The following is a 19,932-nucleotide window of genomic DNA, read 5'->3' as shown; positions in this document are numbered from 1 at the left end:
TGGTTTTTCCCTCCTATCCCCACCCACAAGTTGTATAGTTCATTTTCAACATAATGTCTAGTGAGTAGCACTGCTGCATTTGCTCACCCTTCGTTCCTCCATTTCTGTGCCCCCCTAACCTCCCAGATAAATGAACATAAAAGACACAAAGAAAAGAAAAATAACAACGAAGAATAAAACTTCTTGTTTCCATTTCCTGGGGTTCCTTTTGATAATATTTTCTGTGATCAGAGGAACACAGATATTATGCCTTTGTTCCTCTCCTAAGAATATCCTCCTTTGTTCTCACTGTGTATGAATGTCTAGAGTCTTGTATAATTTATCATGTTCTGGTGTATTTTAGATCTGGCTTCAGCATATGAGAGAAAACATGTGCCATTTGTCTCTCTGAGCTTGAAACTTACCTCACTTAGCATGATTAGTTCTAGTTCCATCCGTTTCCCTGCACATGACATAATCGTATTCTTCTAATGGCTGTGTAAAATTCCACTGTGAATAGGTACTTCAGTTTTTGGATCCACTCATCAGTTGTAGGGCATATGGGCTGTTTTCCACAAGACAATAGGATTTCATTTTCATTTTCTACATCCCCATATTGAAAAGAGGCGTAACTTAAGTTTTCTGGCTTGAGCCAGCGAGATATAGTGTGGGAGCTCCCTTTGGGGTCCCTCTTGGAGTTTGACACTCATGATGCTGTGGCTATCCTCAAAACAGAAAGAGTTTCAACTGCAACCAAAGCTAATTCCATCAGACCAAGGTCAGCATTCCTCATAGCGTATTGGCTAGTGGTATATTTATGGATATGCAAATTTGGAGTATGAAAATTATGTATGTAGAAAACCAATCTGGATGAGCAATTTTGATAGGACACTTGAATAAGTAATTTAATTACGTTACCAAACCTAAAACTTAATTCTAGTTTGCATTTCTTAGGTATATATGTATCATTTCCTACTTGGAAAATTCGTATCTCTTTGTATTATAATAAAGACGAGTATTTTATTATATTATATATGCTAAGAATTAATAAGCATTAGTTATTTGAATTTCTTCAAAGTACTATAGTCTATATATAATAACAAAATAAATGTAAAATGGTTTTCATATTTGTAATTGAATATTGTAAAGATTTTGTTGTTGTTTGGAATTTAAAAATTAATTCCATTAGGTACTGGTGGTTTGTGCCTGTAATTTTAGCTTCTCAGGAGGCTGAGATCTGAAGATCATGGTTGGAAGCTAGCCTCAGCAGGGAAGTCTATGAGATTCTTATCTCCAGCAAAAATCCAGAAGTGCAAATGTTACTCAAGTGGTAGAGTACCTACCTTGAGCAAAAAAACTAGCAGAGAGTGTTGGGTCAGACTCTGAGTTCAAGCCCTAGTGTGTATTTGCACTCACGTGCGTGTGTGCACACACACAGAATCCAAACATTTTATAAAAATCAAAGTAGTAGTTTCTAGGAATGCTAAGCCACCTGTGTTCCTCATGTTATTAAAGGTAAGTTAGAACAGCCTCTGACATTTTTCCAAGGAGTATACATCAAGGCCACTTTTGAAAATCTTGGCATGTCTCATTAAATCAGTCCGGAGCCTCCCTTCTTCTTTAATGCAACCTTCTCCCTCCTCCCTAAAGATATATGATGGTGATCTTGAGAGTGAATTCAACAATTTTGAAGACTGGGTGAAAACCTTTGAGCTCTTCCGAGGCAAGTCTACAGAAGAAGAGCAGGGTCTGGACGGAGACCGAGTCATCGGGAAGTTTAAGGCAAGTTTCCCTGATTTGGTTCATCCTGTCCATCAACGTCAACTGTGGCTCAATTCTAGTAATGATATTTTGGTGTTGAATGGGTGAAGGGAAAAATCCTTAATTCCTACTCAAGACCCTCTGGAGCCCCACAGACCCAGCTCTGGTCTTTGGTGATACTTTTAGTTTGTGGCCATAGGTCAGAGCTCAGTCTGTGGAATGTGAGAGGCCTCATCATTTGAAAGACCACGGTCCCCATGCTTTGCACACTACTGGCTAGACACCTAAACCAATCCAACAGTGCAAATGCTTCCCTAGGACATTTATGGAATCAGTATCACATAGTAATAGCTAGCATTTGCCACCTGCCTACTGCATGCTGGGTCTTTAATATGAACCATGGTGTGTTGCAAATAGACGGAATGTTATAGTTTACCAATCTGGATTTAAATCCTAGTTATAATACTGCTGCAAGACCTGGAACGATGTACTTAACTCCCCTGAGCCTCTAATACTGAAATAAGAATACTGCAGTCAGAATGGAATTAGATCATAGCCTGCCATGCACAAAAGGTAGCTGGGTCCTATGTGCTGTGATCTTCATGTAATGATCCAGTGCTAGGATGTTAATGAATTGACACTGCTCCACCAATGCACCATGAGGAAGTGCAGATGTAGGCAGGTTGGACTTGAATGAACTGCCCGAGGATGTTCACCTAGCAAAGGTAGTGCCAGCTGCCTTGGGCCCCAGCATTGGGCTCTGGGTAGTTTCTCATGGATCATATCACCATCTTGTTTTAATGGGTTGCACTTTCTGCTTCCAGGGCTCCTTCTGCATCTACAAAAGCCCTGAGGATTTGACCTCTGAGGACAGCGGGCAGCTGAGAATCCAGCAAGGGATTCCACCCAACCACCCCATCCAAGTCCTGATCAGGGTGTACATTGTTGCGGTGAGACACCCTTCTTTGTTCTGAGGGAGTGTATTAGGCTGTTTGGGCTGCTGTAACAAATGTTGCAGGATTCTGGAGGCTGTGAGTCCATGATCAAGGTGCTGTCAAGAGTGGTTTCTGGTGGGGCATCTCTTACTGGCTTATAAATAGATGCCTTCTTGTTGTGCCCTTATTTTGCCTTTCATCATCATCATTATTATTATTTTGCCTGTCCTGGGCCTTGAGCTCTGGGCCTGAGCACTGTCCCTAAGCTCTTTTTGCTCAAGGCTAACATGTTACCACTTGAGCTACAGCACCACTTCTGGCTTTTTCTGTGATTAATTGGAGATTAATTGCCCAGGCTGGCTTAGAATCATGATCCTCAGATCTCAGTCTCCTGAGTAGCTAGGATTACAGGTGTGAGCCACCAGTACCAGGCTCATGTGGCCTGAAGTGCCCGTGCAAAATGGGAGCCAAGGGCTCTGGAGTCTTCTCCATTTGTTACAAGGGACGGAACTGTACCCTTTTCATCTCATTTGACCTTGATCGCTTGCCCAGCACCGTATCTCAGTACGATTACATGGTTCTTCAACATGTTTATTCAGAGGCACTCAATTCAGTCAAAACTGGGTATAGAGTTTGTTCAGTAGTGGAGACATTTGCTGGGTTTTCATTCAGGGAGAGTTTTTCCGGGCATACAAACTTTTCTGAGGAGCTTTCTCAGCTCTCTAATTGCCTCCCAGCAGAAAAGAAAGCTGAGGAGGCTAGAAGCTCACAGGGAAGATAGTGAGATGGAAGAGCCAGCGCAGAAGACAACAACTACCACTAGAACATTCTCCCCAGTGGCTGTGCTTCTGCACCATCGCAGCCAGAAACTTCATTTGGAACAGATTTCCAAGAAATAGATTATCTTCTGCCTGCTTCCTCTTTTCTGATAATGAGACATAACACCTTTTAGTCTGAGTGTCAGGAAGCTAGCTAGGGTCAAAATATGGCCTTATGGTTTGTGGATTTGTTTTCATTTTTTTCTTGTTAGACTTGCTTTTCAAATTATATTTGATTATAATAGCCTTGTTTTATGTCAGCTTTTCTTATATCATCTATACTTTTGTTGAGAAGCATAAATGAAGCATGAAATGAGAACACATTATTTAATGCTAATGAAGGACTAAATTTTCTCCCACCATGCCCTTCTTAGGCATCCTTCAACCTTGTAAGCATCTTTGCCACAACTACCACTGACAAAGATGTTGGGACTCAAAGAAGTCTGTCCGTGTGAAAGTCAGACTAGTTGGACAGATTAGAAGGACTTAACAGAATCACTGACAATGCTGGTATATATCTTAAACCCTCTACTCAAGATCACGTAGATTTCCCTTTTCAAAATTTTATTCAGGAAGTAATTGTGTCTTGGGGGATAATGAATTCCTCTGGAAATAGAACTTGTGTTCAAGCAAATGGGAGAAATAGTGCAATTGATCATTTACCTTCTGAGATTTGCAAAGCTCATTTGCACCTTCAAGGCTGAGAATAATAGAAGCAACCCTATTTAGCTGCCAAACCTTTAATGCCATTTTCTAAACTTTATTGTCCCATATCTCTTCTCCTCCAAAAGAACTGGGGCTCTATAGTTGCTCTAGCTTGGGGAATCCAGAAATTGAAAGGATAAATAGTAAGAAGGAGAGAAAGATATTGGTATGAGCTACAGAGATTGAAGTAGGGTCTGTCTCTTTATTAATTATTCATTCAGCAAGTATCTCCCATGCTCCTTTGCGGTGTCCAGTGTCTGCCATAGGCCAGGGTTACTGGTCAGGCTTCCGCTCAGGAGCAGCATGGGGGGCGAGAGGGCTTGGGCTGGAGCTGGAGGAAGGAGGGGATTTTACAGTGAGGGTGGCACCCCGGGGTTGTGGAGAGAGAAGTGGTATGAAAATCAGTGCTATGTGCCAAATTTTCTAGTAGTGATAACTTTCTAGTAGTAGTTCTTGACCTCCTTGCGTAGTCTTCTCTTTTATACTGATATTTAATGAATTAACTATGTAAGATATTGGTTTTGTTTTTCTGGGTTTTTTTGTAGTATTTTTTGTTAGTCATGGGGCTTGAACTCAGGACCTGGGCACTGTCCCCCAGCTTTTTTGTTTAAGGCTAGTGCCCACAGCTCTACTTCCAGTTTTTAGGTGGTTAATTGGAGGTGAGAGTCTTACGGACTTTCCTGCCTGGGCTGGTTTTGAACCATGAGCCTCAGATCCCAGCCTCCTGAGTAGCTAGGATTATAGATGTGAACCCCCTATGTTAGGCCAAGAAATTGTTTAAAAATATGATCTAATAAAATGAAAAAAAAAGAGCAAAACTATTAAAAATTGCATAAAGAACCCAAATCTTTCCATCGCTGTTTTATTTTCAAGATATTTTAGGTAGCATTTTTTTCAGGTCAGTACATGTACTTGATGTGTGTGTTATTACTGGAACTTGAACTCAGGGCCTGGATAATATCCCTCTTTTTTTTCAAGTCTGGTTCTCTGCCAATTAAGCCAGAGCTCCACTTCAGGCTTTTGGCTAACTGGAGAAAAGAGTCTCCCTGACTTTCCTGCCCAGGTGGGCTTTGAACCATGATCCTCAAGCCTCAGTCTCCTGAGTAGCTAGGATTATAGGCATGGGCCACTGCTAGCCATATGCTTTTTATTTTTATTTTATTTTTTTGTAATTTAACAATACAGCTTATGAAGACAATACATCTTGATCAGTGTCACTCCTTCAACATTCTCACCCACCCCTTCCCTCACTCCTCTTAGTTTTGTCAGATATATATATATATATATATATATATATATATATATATATATAAAATTATTGACTGCTTTCCCCCCTCTTCTCCTCTTCATTCATCTACCCCTTTCCCCTTGAGCACACCACACCTCTTTTTATTATGTTTTTTCTTTTGTATTCCTAAAGTTTAAACTCCGAGCCTTGTGCCTGAAAGCCAGTGCTCTGCCACTCATACCATGACCTTAGCTCTTCTTGGTTCAGTTACTTTTCGGATAGGGTCCTGCACTTTTTGCCTGAGCAGGACTTGGGTTGCAATTCCCCTACCTATGCCAACTATAGAGCCAGAATTACAGGCATGGAGAACATACACAGCTAACTCTTCATCGTGTTCAAATAGTGTTTCCTTGAATGAATGAAATATTCTTTCATTTGTTCATTCAACGAATATTAAGGTCCTGTTCTGTGTCCTAAAAATGAAGTAATGGATGGCTGACGGTGCCCTTCGCTTGAGGAGATTACACATTAGTTGAGAGTTACATGAGGACTAGGAAAAATAAAAACTAAGCAAAGGAATGGATACATAAACAGGGTCAGAGAGTGATGTGGACAGAACAGTAGAAGAGGAATGTATAGGTTGTTTACAAGTTTGGCCATTAAGCATTGTTCTACTGGCTGTCCTTTAACATATAGCCTTCATTTTCTTTGCTGTACAGAATCCTATATATGGGATCATTTCTCAGCTTTCTTTGATGGCAATTTCTCCATCTCTTTGATACAATATCTCAGTGATCTTGCCCCTTGGCCCTTCTTTACAGAGTATTCACTTTTAGACATTTGAAGGCTCAGCTAGCCTGGAATTCGACTTAATAATGGAAAACACATCACTGTTCGACATGTTACTGTCGAGTGCATGTCAGTGGATTGACAGGGTCATGGATTCAGGGACCAGTGGTTCAGGTTGGGGCCTTTAGGGCCACACCACATTTTTACTAATTGATCTTAGAAACAACGTAATTTGCCCATGATCACATGACTACTTAGAACTAGTACTTGCTTAGAACTAGCACTGAGTACTAGTACATGCCTTCTGCCTCCCTGTCGAGCACATTCCTCATTTCTTCATACTAAGAGCTCAAGATAGCAGAGAAATTTGAACTTAAGCGAAGCCAATAGGTTTTCTCTTAACAGCAAAGTAGGGACCCTAGAACAATAGTTCTTGACCTTGGCTGCATGCTAGGATCATCCAAAGTGTGCTTAAAACATCCCAGGACCCAGAGCTTATTTAATCAATGTCCCAGACAGTGTCTGTTTATTAAAGCACTGAAAACTGGGAGGATGGTGGCTCATGCCTGTCATCCTAGCTCCTAAGAAGGCTGAGGTCTGAGGATCGTGGTTTGAAACCAGCCTGTGCAGGAAAGTCCAAGAGACCCTTGTCTCCAATAAACTACTCAGAAAGAGCTGGAAGTGGCACCGTGGCTCAAGTGGTAGAGCACCACCCTTGAGCAAAAGAAGATCAGGGATAGCTCTCAGGCCCTGAGTTCCTTTTTTGCCCCAGGACCAGCGATAGATAGATGGATAGATAGATAGATAGATAGATAGATAGATAGATAGATAGATAGATAGATAGATAGATAGATAACAAAAAAAACAAATAAAAATAAAAGTACTAAGGTTGTCAATGCTCATATTAGTAAAATTACAGAGATCTCCTTTTTCCTCTCTAGGCATTTAATCTTAGCCCTGCTGATCCAGATGGCAAATCAGATCCTTACATTGTGCTCAGACTTGGCAAAACTGAAATCAAAGACCGGGACAAATACATCCCCAAACAACTGAATCCAGTGTTTGGAAGGTCAGTGACTAGCCATTGTGGCTGGGTTGTTCTGTACTTTCAGAAATTGCTGCTGCTGTGTTTCTTAAGGGATTGTGTGTGTGTAAGAGAGAGACAGTGTGTGTGTGAGAGAGAGTGCATACACACTTACACATGTATGTGCCTAGTAGCAAGAGGTTAAATACTGACCTTGACTCTGGGTAATAGCCAACCTCCCCATCTCTGGAGACAGAATGTTCCCTGTGGACTCCAGAGGAATGCAGTGAGCGTGGGCATCTTTTAGTTTTCACTTTTCTCATCTTAAGTTTAAGAGGCACCTTGAAGGGTCATTAGATCATCATCTTTCTGCTTTTGAAAAACAGAGATCTCTCTTATACAAACAAGGAAATCAAAGTCCTGAGCACTGAAAGAACATTCAAGTTTACAGAGTTCAGAATGGGAAAAGGGACCAGATACTCATTCTTTTCTTCTACTACCTGAGCGACTTTTTTCATCATGTCATTTTACTGCTTTGAAACTCAGACCTCACGCTCTCACTTGGCTTTTTTGCTCAAGGATGACACTCCATCATTGGAGCCACAGCTCTACTTCTGTCTTTTTGGTGGTTAATTGGAGATAAGACTCTCTTGGATTTGCTTGTCTATCTGGGCTGGCTTTGAACCAAGATCCTCTGATCTCAGACTCCTGAGTACCAAGGATTATTAGTGTGAATCACCAGACTCCCAGAATTACTGCTTATTTTCGACTATCTCTGAGATAACAAAAGTTAAACTATGTCCCCCAAATGTGTTTTGCTTTTTCTGCAAAAGTGGCAGAACCCACTGCATTGTATATGTGAAGGTGGCCTAGGAATCTAGGGATTCTCTTAGTTCACAGAGCCCTACCATCCTCTGTTGACCTTGTAGAATGTCACACATTGGTGTTGGCTTCTTGAGTGTCAAAGGAACCTTGATGTCATTGACTTTGGCATCAAAGTAACCTATATGTTGCTCTGTCACATAGAAGTTAGGTGGCATTTATTCATCCTCTGTGTGACCTTGTGCTGCTGACTTTGCCTCTCTGATCTTAGTTTTCCTCATCCATTAAAGAAGGAGCAGCACCTGACTCTCAGTCTCTCTTGGGGGAATATGTGAATGACTGTCTAGCACAGTGAAGATGTAACCCACCCTAGCTCCCTTCCTCTTCTTCATGATAATTGCAGCAATGCCTGTACATAGTAAGCATATTTCCTTTCTCTTAGGAGTGGGGAATGAATGATCCGTCAGTCTCGTTTAAATCCACTTACACGTTTATAATCACTTTAGACCCTCTTTACATCTGATCGTCCTCTTGGATTTTTATTAATCCCGTGGAAATGAGGCCATAAATGATCTTGCCTGTCCAGATGAATGAAGACGATTAAAATGAGAATGTCAGGGAAAACTTGTCCTTGCTGTCCTGATGCCAAGTTGATTGTACCCTACCTGCCGTTTATGTAACCAGTGTTCTCTTGGCAGTCCCATTTTATTAGCTGCTTTTACCCTAGCACGATTGGACTGGATTTATTAGTCCCATTATAAGGCTAGCGTGATGAACTGTTCCCCTCTGCTTCCTCCAGAGCCCATTCGGGTGTCCAGGAATAGGTGCTTGGTTGGAACTGCCTTTGTTATTCAGGAGCAAAAGCTGCCAGCTCAGGGGGCCTCGTGTTCCAGCAGAGAGAGCAGTAGGTTTGGGGGCCTGACCTAGGACCTGGGGACCACTCCTCGGAACCTTTCTGCTGCTCACTGGCACTGATGTGAGAGGACCTACCTGTTGAGGCCCTGGCTCCATGCCCTGCCTTACTTTCTCCTCCATAGCCTTGGACATGAATCTGATAGGTTCCTGTGTGCATGGGCTCCATTCCCCAGAGGGGCCTTGGTCTAGTCTGCTCAATAACACATCCCCAGTATTCAGGACAGGGCCCAGCACAAGGCAAATACTTAATAAATACTTATAGGATGAATGAATGATTAGATGGGTGGATGGCTGGATGTATAAGGAAGTGATTGAGTGGATGAGTAAAGGAGCAGTGAAAACCTTAGCCACTTACTACTGGGATTTGGTGGGGCCTACCACTGTGTACTGTCCTGAGGTTGTACATATCCATGGAGTTTCACAGGGCCTCTTAGCTCTCATGTTTTCCCAAGAGAGTCTGCATTATCTCCATTGCCCCATCAGTTATCCATAAACAAAAATAATGAGATCCCACGTTGCTGGTTTGTGCCTTGCTAGAACAGTTCCCTGACTCCGCTCATCCCTTTCTGTCTGCAGGCCTTGGCCCTGGCTCTGCTTTCCCTGGGCCTGCCTTTCTCTGCACTAACTCATCATGAGTCAGGTGTTCCGTCAGTCTGTACCTTCCAGGACCCCTGTGAATATGGGGAGGAAGTCAGATAACAAGAAGACAAGGACACAGTGCACCAAGCCCTGTGGAAGTTCTGGGAGATACCAGGGAGAAGTAGTGCATGTCTATCATCTCAGTACTTGGGAGGCTGAAGCAGGAAAATCATGAGTTTGGGGGTACCCTGGGCTACATAGGAAGATGTGGGAGGGCAAATTAGAAGTTCCATAGATCCCACTTGAAGAGCCTTCTTCTTCATCCTTTATTCTCTTCTCCCTAGCAAGTGTGCCCTAACACCTCACACATGGTGCTTGTTATCTAAGCAACTGCGGGCTCTTTAGCCACTTTCTTATCTGTCTTACCCACCCAGAAATGATTCTGCTCATCCTAAAATCTTTAGGGCCTAGCTCGTAGAGGATCTGTAATAAATGTCAAAAGAAAGCATGAATAAACCAAAGGTCAATGGGAAGCTTTGCTCTGAAGCCTGGAGGCTCTGCAAGCTTTTACCATCTTCGTTTTTTGATCATTTCATGGGGTATCATCCTCTCTCAAACCAGCCTTGCCTCTAATGAAGTCACTGGCACAGAAGCTGCCAGAAGCTGGAAACTGAGGTCTCCTCTTGAGAGCTGAGAGTCTCACCATGGTGAATGACGTGAGCAACTCTTTGAACCACAGCTCCAGTTACAATTCGGGCAAGGTTAATCAATGAGCACATCCTGGGAAGCTGAACCAGAGCAATCTAGTTCTCTGTTAATGGTTGCCAGGGGCAGTTAAGCCATTATTAATCCTTCCTTCATGGCAGCCATGGTGATAGCAAAGCTCAGAGGTAGATGGGGGAGGCTTCTTTGTGAGATGTTTTTCCCAGTTACAATTTCTGCTTAGAATTCAACTGTTGGCGTCTAGGAAGACAGCACTATGTCTTCAGAGGACAGACACATGGATTTCTTTCCTATGCAGCCATATTCCCAGCTTGGTAGAGCCTCCTCCTCATCACTGGAGCTGTACTTCATTTCTACATTTTTGTCTCCGGCCCGATTTGATTGGCTCCTGGTCAAGCTGAGACTAGAGAAGTATCAGTCTTAAGTGGATCTGACCCTCAGGACAGCAGTCCAGATGGCCTGCAGACATGCAGGGAAATAAAGGCCCACACTTTGCTTTCCCTCTGTCATTTGCTCCTATCCCAGCCCACCCAATCCCCGAGGGGCCAGAGGCTTCCACAGCTGCAGATTCACTGACATGCATTCAATTTTATTTTTGGAAGACATACCCCTAAAATGCAAGGTTTGACTTAACGTTTAATTCATAAACACTCATTCCAATGCAGAAACTCCATAGCATGCATTCTCCTCCATCCCAGGAAATCAAACAGCATTGCTGTTTCTTTCAAAAATTTGTACTGGTGTGATAACTAGGGCTTAGAGTACAGATTGTCTCCAAAATTGGACTGATTTATAGCCCTAGGCCAGTCACTGATTTCTTTTGTTGTTGTTGTTGTTGTTGTTGTTTTGGCCAGTCCTGGGGTTTGGACTCAGGGCCTGAGCACTGTCCCTGGCTTCTTTTTGCTCAAGGCTAGCACTCTGCCGCCATTTTCTGTATATGTGGTGCTGGGGAATCGAACCCAGGGCCTCATGTATATGAGGCAGGCACTCTTGCCACTAGGCCATATCCCCAGCCCCCAGTCACTGATTTCTGAGATCCCTTGGAGGTCAAAGAAGCAGCCATTAAGTATATATACTCCACACCCAGGCCAAGAGTAAGCTATGGCAAAGCAGAAATCAAAAGAACAGCTCTTCCCTCTCAAGAGGCTCAGTCTCACATAGAGATAGTCCTAGAGCCCTGCAGTTCTTTGTTTATGTGATTTTTTTCCTCAGCCACAGGATTTTCTTCTTTTTAAAATCCATGTAGAGGAGCCTGACGTGGTAGCTCATGCCTATACTCCTAGGCTTCAGTAATCTGAAGCAGGAGTATTGTAAGCTAAGGTTCACTTGAGCTACATAGTGAGACTTTGTCTTTAAATACATAAACAAAAACAAAAACCAAAGCAAACAAATCAAGCTGGCCCTTAAAAGAAGAAAAGTAAAATAAAATGAAAGGACATATGTAAAATATGTAAAAGGGAGTCTATATGGGGGAGGGCAGCCTGTGGAGGGAGAAGAAGAAGGTAGAAAGGGAGGAGAATGTGACCAAAGGTCACTCTATGCATGAAGTAGAATAATGAAACCCACTTAAACTTGTATTTAAAAAGGAATGGGAGCCAGGCGCCAGTGACTCATGTCTGTAATCCTAGCTACTCAGGAGGCTGAGATCTGAGTATAGCGGTTCAAAAATCTGTGAGACTCTTATCTCCAATAAAAACTACCAAAAACCTAGAAGTGGAGCTGTGGCTCAAGTGGTAAAATGCTAGCTGTGAGCAAAGAAGCTCAGTAACAGCACTCAAGCCCTAAGTTCAAGCCCCAGGACTGGCATTAAAAAAAAAAAAGGGGGGGGGTGGGGGGAGAAAGAGTGGGGAGCCAGGTGCCGGTGGCTTATCCCTGAATTCCTCCCTATTCAGGAAGCTGAGTTCTGAGGATCCCAGTTTGAAGCCAGCTGAGGCAGAAAAGTTATTGAGCACAAAGCAGGGCAGGAGATACAGCACAAGTGGTAGAGTAACAGCCTTGAGCAGAAAAGACCAAGTGAGAGCGAGAGAGCTCTGAGTTCAAGCCCTGTACTGGCACCAAAAAGGGGTTCAAGAGGGGCGCTAAGAAAAGAAAATATGTCTGGTATTCCTTGATAAAGTAATAATGGAGGCGGACAACAATACATTAGACATGAGTTAAATGCTTGGGCATGAAACATGTATTTCCCATAGGCAATATTTCACTTAACCACTGTGCTCTATTAGAAAGAAGACCTATTTATCACCATCTCCAAATGAGAAGGAAAAAGAAATTAAATAACTTTCCCCAAATTTTACAGTCAGGAAGTTGCAGATTCAAAACCCAGAATGGTTCTGTTTCAAACTAAAATTTCTGGTTAGACACAGAAGATGTAGCCTTTGAACAGGGGGAATTATTGCTATTAGAAATTGACAAAGGACTTAGAGGGTGATTGTGTCTCCATGAGAAATTGAACTTAACAAATATCTGTTAAGTATTAACTGAATTGCAGAACGGTTAATGGGTTTCTATGAATGGTGGGCCAGCTACAAGCAAGGTTGGAGGAAAAAAAAAAATCCCTGTGTTGTCAGACATTGTTGATACCCGAAGCTTCTGCTTGGATTCAGGTCATTTGAGATCCAGGCTACATTCCCGAAGGAGTCGCTGCTCTCAGTCCTGATCTACGACCATGACATGATTGGGACTGATGACCTCATCGGTGAGACCAGGATTGACCTGGAGAACCGCTTCTACAGCAAACACCGAGCTACCTGCGGCTTGCAGAGCCAGTATGAAATGTAAGTCCTTCTTTCTGATCAAGAAGCATGGCACGCACAAATTGATTCATTGAATGGAAAAGAAAAAAGAAGGGTACTGTGCTTGGGGGAAAAAATGAAACTCCTCACAAAGAATTGTTTTGTGTCAAGTGACTCACAAGAGAAAAAAAATAAACTAAAGCAAAACAAAAACACTGGCCTCAAATGCATAGGTAGACAAGTGAATCTGAAGGAAACTGCATGGATCAAACTTGTTGGGGCCTTCAAATGGGGGGTTGCCAGACCTTATCCTCTCTGCTCTTCCTCCACTTCCCAGAGAAGGATACAATGCCTGGAGGGACACATCCAAACCCACGGAAATCCTCACCAAGCTCTGCAAAGACAACAAGCTGGATGGACCATACTTTTGCCCTGGGAAAATACAGATAGGAAGCAAGGTCTTTTCTGGAAAAACTGTCTTCACTGAAGAGGACACGGGTAACCGCCTGTATCTCTGTGTGAACGTTGCTTCTCGTGAAAAAGCCTGAATCACGTAGTATCTGTAGCTAGGGTCATCTAACTACAAAAGTGATGCATGCTCATAGAATACCTAGGAAACGATGTGGGAAAATGAGAAACATTTAGAGTCCTAAAGTGCACATAGCTGTGCCTTGGTGGTAAACTTCTTTGCAGTCTCTCTGTGTGTATATGTTAAAGAATTGTTAACACGCCATATATAGTTTTGTACCCTGCTTTTTCTATAACTTGTTGATCATGAAGATATTCCTTTACTCTCTGAAATAATCACAGATAATCCTCTTGATGCTTATGACATTCAGTTACATTTTGTTTATATTTGTTGTTGTGTTAATACAAAAAACCTCCTTATCTATATTTTGTACTTCTTATTTCTACAGCATATATTCTATAGGAGGAGAATTGTGTCATAGGTTAGAAATAACATGAAAATTAATGTTATGTAATATAAGTTATTGGAAAGTAACCATATTTCCCATAACTATGATACCAATAACTGCATTTTAACACCAAGAATTAGGCTTCTATATAAACCTTACAGGACAAAATACTACTTAAAAGTTCCCAGAGGAGTGTTCATAAACTTTGGATGAAAAAAAAAGTTCCATATTTTAACAATACAAAACAAGTCTATTTTTAAATTAATTTTTTAATTTCTATTTATCTCTCGGTAGTTGCAGAGTTGCCATCTAACAAAGCAGTTTATGAATACAATATATCTTGGTCAGTGCCACCCCTTTCAACATTCTCACCCATCCCTCCCCTGCCCACCCCCTTCCACAGTACTTTTTTGAAGTCATTATTGACCTCTGTTGGTGCAATGAGGAGCCAGAACACCTTACCAATTGACAGGTTTTAGTCATAGTCAATAAGGAGAGGTGAAAGGCATCCATAGAGACATGGTACCTGAGCACCCTCCTTGCTTAGGGCCACCCTGATTTCCAGACCTACACACTGCAATGTTAGCAAATAGTTGTACATCTCCCCAAATATAGCTTCTCTGGTGTCTGAAATCTACCTTAGAGGCTCTGCAGAATCTAAATTAGCATGTGTGAATAGAATCCTCCCTCCAGATCCCAAGTGCTCTTTATGTCTTCTTATGGACTCCTCCCTTGCTCTTCTCTCTAAATGTTTCATCTCTCTCTTTCCCATCAGCCTATCTTCATCTCTTCTCATTTTCTGTTCCCTTCTTCTCTTTTTGAGAATTGAGTTCAGTGCATCTTGGTCAATGTCATCCCTTCCACCATTCCTCCCCGCATCTGTCCCAACTCCACTCCTCTCTTCAAGCTACCAAGTTCTAGTTTTGCATATGTACATTGTATTTTATCATTCTATTCCCCCACTCTTCCTTTCTCCATTTATTTCTGACCCCTCCTCTTGATGCTTACCCCTCACAAACACACACACACACACACACACACACACACACACACACACACCATGTTCAGCATCCTGATATTCATTTTTCTAACATAACAGTTCATTGTTCAAAACATTGTGCCATGGAAACCCAATTCTGACTCATGTATGAATGCATACAAGCTTGTACACATGTTCATATATGTTTGTATTTAGACCTAAGTTCCACATATGAGAAAAAACATTCATCCATTTGCTCCGAGCCTGACTTACTCCAGTCACCATAAGCCTCCTTCTCATTTCCTATCTTCTCTATTCCCTTGCTTCTCAAAATAAATAAATAAATAAATGCACCTGTAAGGGAAGTGTTCAAAATGTACCTCTACGGGGCTGGGGATATGGCCTAGTGGCAAGAGAGCTTGCCTCGTATACATGAAGCCCTGGGTTCGATTCCCTAGCACCACATATACAGAAAATGGCCAGAAGGGGCGCTGTGGCTCAAGTGGCAGAATGCTAGCCTTGAGCAAAAAGAAGCCAGGGACAGTGCTCAGGCCCTGAGTCCAAGCCCCAGGACTGGCAAAAAAAAAAAAAAATGTACCTCTAGGGTTGGAGGCTTGGCTCAGGTGGTAGAGTGCCAGCCAGTGGGAGAAAGCAAGTCGGAGAGCTAGTTCAAGTACAAGCAATGCTTCTCCTTGCTGGCACACACCACATTGCTCTTCCTTTGTCTTCCCCGCAGAGGAGACAGTGGAGTCTTATGAGCACTTGGCCCTCAAGGTTTTGCATTCCTGGGAGGATATTCCCGTGGTCGGGTGTCACCTGGTTCCTGAGCACATCGAAACCCGGCCGCTGTACCACAAGGACAAGCCAGGGATGGAGCAGGTAGTGAACCAGACACATGGGTCCCCAGGACCCAAGGAATGTGGCTTTGTCCCCAATGCTCACCCTGTGGGCCTTAGAGCCACGTCTTTCATCCAAGCAACGCTTGGCCTTCTCCCCTGGGGATAGTTGACAATGTTCTCGAACATTTTGGATTGTTAGAAGTGGGTAGATGCTGCAGAATTAAGTGCCCTACAATGTATAACACAGTTACCTCCACTCCACATAAATAATATCTAGTCCCAAATATCAATAATAGTGACGTGAAGGAACTCTGCCCTGGAGTCAGTGTTGAACTTTGTACTTGTTCCAACTTTTTTTTTTCTCATTTGAATTAACAAAGTAGTAGTGTACCAGCTTAGCAAACAAACAGGATGATGCCCGGAGTTCAAATGCTGCTGCCACCAAAAAGAAATTTTCTTTTGAATTAATTAACTCTTTTGGAAGAACTATGACATGTGAGAAACTGCAAACTCCTTTGGCTATGCAAGAATTCGTGAGGTAATTTGTGTCAAAGGGCACAGCGCTGGGCCTTCTGCATAGTAGGTGCTCAGTAAGGATTTCCTCACCCTTCTCCTGTTCTGAATTTAGGCCTCAGCCTGCTCCTCATCAAACATTAGTTCTGACTTTGTTAAGAAATACGTGACACATTCATGAAGGTAGGATTACCGGTGTGAGCCATCAGCATTGGGCGGCATTAGCCTTTCATCAGCTAAACAGATTAACTTTTCATTACTGGCACCACTACAGTCATCGCTCTACCTTTTCAGTTTAAAGTCTGATACATGTTGAATTTCACTGAAAGCCTTAGGTGTGCCCCCATTTAACTAAAGGATATCTAGAGTATCACTAGAGTATCTTTATAAAGTAATATCATAGCAAAGTGAACAAATAAGACAGTACCTAATATTCATTTCTAGTGAAAGGATCTTTTAAAAACCATGAATGGTCAATTGCCTACGAATCCCAACCCTCTGCCAAAGCTAAAGAGATCTTCTGTTCTTACTAAGGGCCGCCTGCAGATGTGGGTAGACATGTTTCCTAAGGATATGCCTCCGACTGGACCTCCGGTTGACATTTCACCAAGGAAACCCAAAGGGTAAGTCTGCTGCATCTCCCACTAAAGAAGTAGCTATGTGAGCTGACTTGAAGATTGTAGTATTTGGTGTGATGTCTCTGCAGATACCAGAGCTCGCTTTTCTGCCTGGCTGACAAGAGCAGGGGGTCGGTGGGGGGTGGTGATGACTATGGTCATGGTACTAGTGGTCGGTGTGATGTCATCAGAACTTCGAAGTTCCTCTTCTAAAAGTGCAAGGAAAAAGCTGCCCCAAGTAACTCCTGCCCTGGGAGTGTCTGGGATCTCCAGCTGGCCTGCTTTACTCTGATGGGACGAAGACCTTAAAGGGTTGGTGTCAGTGAACTTGACATAAACATTGAAGTGTACATACCAAAAGCAAAGCATTTGACTCTATTTTCAAGGATGCTACCTAACGCTATATTCCTTCATCCCAGGTATGAGTTGAGAGTGACCATCTGGAATACTCAAGATGTCATCTTAGAGGATGAGAATATCTTCACAGGCCAAAAGTCAAGTGATATTTATGTCAAAGGGTAAGGCTATCTGCACAGTCCATTCTCCCTCACTTTCTCCTCATCCGGTTGATCTCTCACCAAATCTACACCTCACAAAAGACATGGCACCTATACCCCACAGAAAGGTCCCATCTTCGTTGGTGAGATAAGGCTATGTTCTTTTTGTTAATCAAGTACTTCTCTTATATGTTTATTTTGCTATGGTATTACTTTATTAAAATATTCTAGTGACGAAATCTTACTGCAAAAACATCATTCAGTTAGATGTAGCACACCTAAGGTATTAAGTGAAATTCAAAGTATAATCTGCCTTTAAACTGAAAATGTAGAGCAGTGTGGTGGTGCTAGTAATAAAAAGTTAGTCTGTTTAGCTGATGAAAGACTAATGTTACCAAGTGCTAATGTCTCATGCCTGTAATCTTAGATACTCAGAGGGCTGAGATCTGAGGATCAAGGTTGGTTTGAAGCCAGCTGGGGCAGAAAAGTCTGTAATACTCTTATCTCCAATTAACCAGCAAAAATCTAGCAGTGGGGGTGTGGGGGTGTGGGTAAGTAGTAGGGTGCCAGCCTTGAGCTGATAAAGCCAAAGATGAGTATAAGACCTTGAGTTTAAGCCTCAGTACACACACACACACACACACACACACACACACACACACACACACACACAACACAAGAGCTAGAATTTAGGCCTTCTCATTTGCTAGAACTACTGATAAAAAATATAGCCACCTAGAACTTGGAGAGTGAAGTATTTTCTCTCTCTCTTTCTCTTCAGCCTTGGCCTTGCATTATTTCAGTCCTTGGTCAGGGAAGAGGAAGAAGATGTAGCGAGTCAGGAGAAATCTGTACTTCCACCAAAATTCATCTATCTGGGCAGCAGTAAATTCATCGCTGTCTTGAGCTGGCAGCTCTTTTTTGCTCTTCATGAGCAAGGAGCATCCTGTGTTCAGAATGCACATCTCTGGTGCATTTGACAATCAAAGCATGTCCAGTGGTTCAAAATTCTCTTTTTTTTTCAGAATAAGACTATTGGAATGAGTTATTACATGGAAGGAGCAATAGACACTGCAGAATAATATTTGGAAGCAGGCCTAGGCTCCTCTGAAATTGCTTTCTGATCACCAGTTCACAAAAGATTAATGTGTCCTATAAAAAACATATTTTATCATGACTCACATTATACAAGAGTTCTGGAAGAATGCAGATGAAGACCCTCAGAACTTGAGCCCATCAAAGTGTACACAGAGAGATACTTGTATTCATCCATTCCATTCCTTCCCTCCCACTCACTTTTCAGGGCACTCACTGGGCTTCCTTCCCAGAATTCCACCAAAGCAGGTCTTACTGGTGTGTAATGCTCTTAGGCCTGCTAAGGCTAAATGGTCCCACATGGACTGTGCTGCCTCAATTAGACTTTTGCCTTCTACAGACTATCTAACAAAGCTGACCTCTCCTTCTTCAGGAGGTGCTTTCTTTGTTCTGTAGCAACACACTTCTGGGTCTCCCCCCATCCTGTTGGCCTCTTCTCAGTGATTTCATAGTTTATATCCTTCCTCCTAGCTGCTAAATAATCTTTGGTGTTGCCCTTTTTTCATCTTACACTATATTTTCTTTCTCTCCCACATCCACATTTCTCTAAATAATGGGGCCCATACCCCACTCCTCTGTGATGAAAAGAATCTTCATTGCCCCTTCCTTGTCCTGTAGAGCAGGGATGTCTACTTTCACAGAGAATGTGATTTGGGTTATCAATTGGCTTGAATAAAAATACTCATTCCTGAATGAATTCGCCACAGATAAAGTACTACGGAACCCTAGATAGACAGATAGATAGATGATAGATAGATAAACAGACAGGTAGATACTATAGACGATGCTACAGACAAATACATGTATTAATTTATTTACTTCTATCATCTTTAAGTAGTTGTACAGAGTAGGTTCAATTCAACATGTCAGTACAATGCATCTAGATAGGGAATCATATTAATTGCAACTTTTATTTTTCTGGCATGGAAGAGGATGATCAGATAATAATAACTAGAAAGGACGTTATAGGTCACTTGATATACTCAAAACACTTTACAGATATTATCTCACATAATTCTTCAGAACAGCCCTATAAATTGGGCGCAATAGCTGCTTTGACTTCCAGATGCAATGAAAGTGCAGTAGGTAGATCCAAGTTTGGAACCGAAGTGGCTACTGGCAGACTTTCTACCCCGCCACACTGGTCTAGGCCTGTGAGCAGCCAGAGCCAGAAACCCAGTTCTCTCTGAGATAATTCCAATTCTCATGGTAAAGGTACAGAACAGCCTTTGAAGGCCTGGCATGGGGTCTTAGTAAGACCAATATGAGAGCCCTCAATGCAGTGGTACAGGGGTGACATGCCCCACAAAGAATGTTCCCAGGTGGGCAGATGTGACTGTACTTTCATGTCCTACTTCCACAGTCTTCTTTTAGCTCTGCCTAAACAATTTAAAAAAATACACACACAAACATTTCCCAACATGCCTTAGAAAGAGCATTATTTATTCAACTTCTTTCCTCTTTC

The 19,932-nt window shown here is 42.4% G+C and overlaps 1 protein-coding gene across 1 annotated transcript in view; it reads left to right on the top strand.

The window, feature by feature from the left end:
- Fer1l6 (fer-1 like family member 6) overlaps window positions 1-19,932 on the top strand; it is a 107,645-nt gene that overhangs the window by 69,468 nt on the left and 18,245 nt on the right. Inside the window, 8 exon segments of the mRNA XM_048358755.1 lie at window positions 1,630-1,761; window positions 2,565-2,690; window positions 7,157-7,284; window positions 12,882-13,052; window positions 13,348-13,508; window positions 15,643-15,785; window positions 16,793-16,881; window positions 17,295-17,393. Of these exon segments, the coding sequence (XP_048214712.1) occupies window positions 1,630-1,761; window positions 2,565-2,690; window positions 7,157-7,284; window positions 12,882-13,052; window positions 13,348-13,508; window positions 15,643-15,785; window positions 16,793-16,881; window positions 17,295-17,393 (1,049 nt within the window).

The sequence above is a fragment of the Perognathus longimembris genome, chromosome 12 (assembly GCF_023159225.1).
Source record: "Perognathus longimembris pacificus isolate PPM17 chromosome 12, ASM2315922v1, whole genome shotgun sequence".
Lineage (NCBI taxonomy): Eukaryota > Metazoa > Chordata > Mammalia > Rodentia > Heteromyidae > Perognathus > Perognathus longimembris.
The sequence above is the reverse complement of the archived record's forward strand: the minus strand, read 5'-3'. Positions and strand labels throughout refer to the sequence as shown.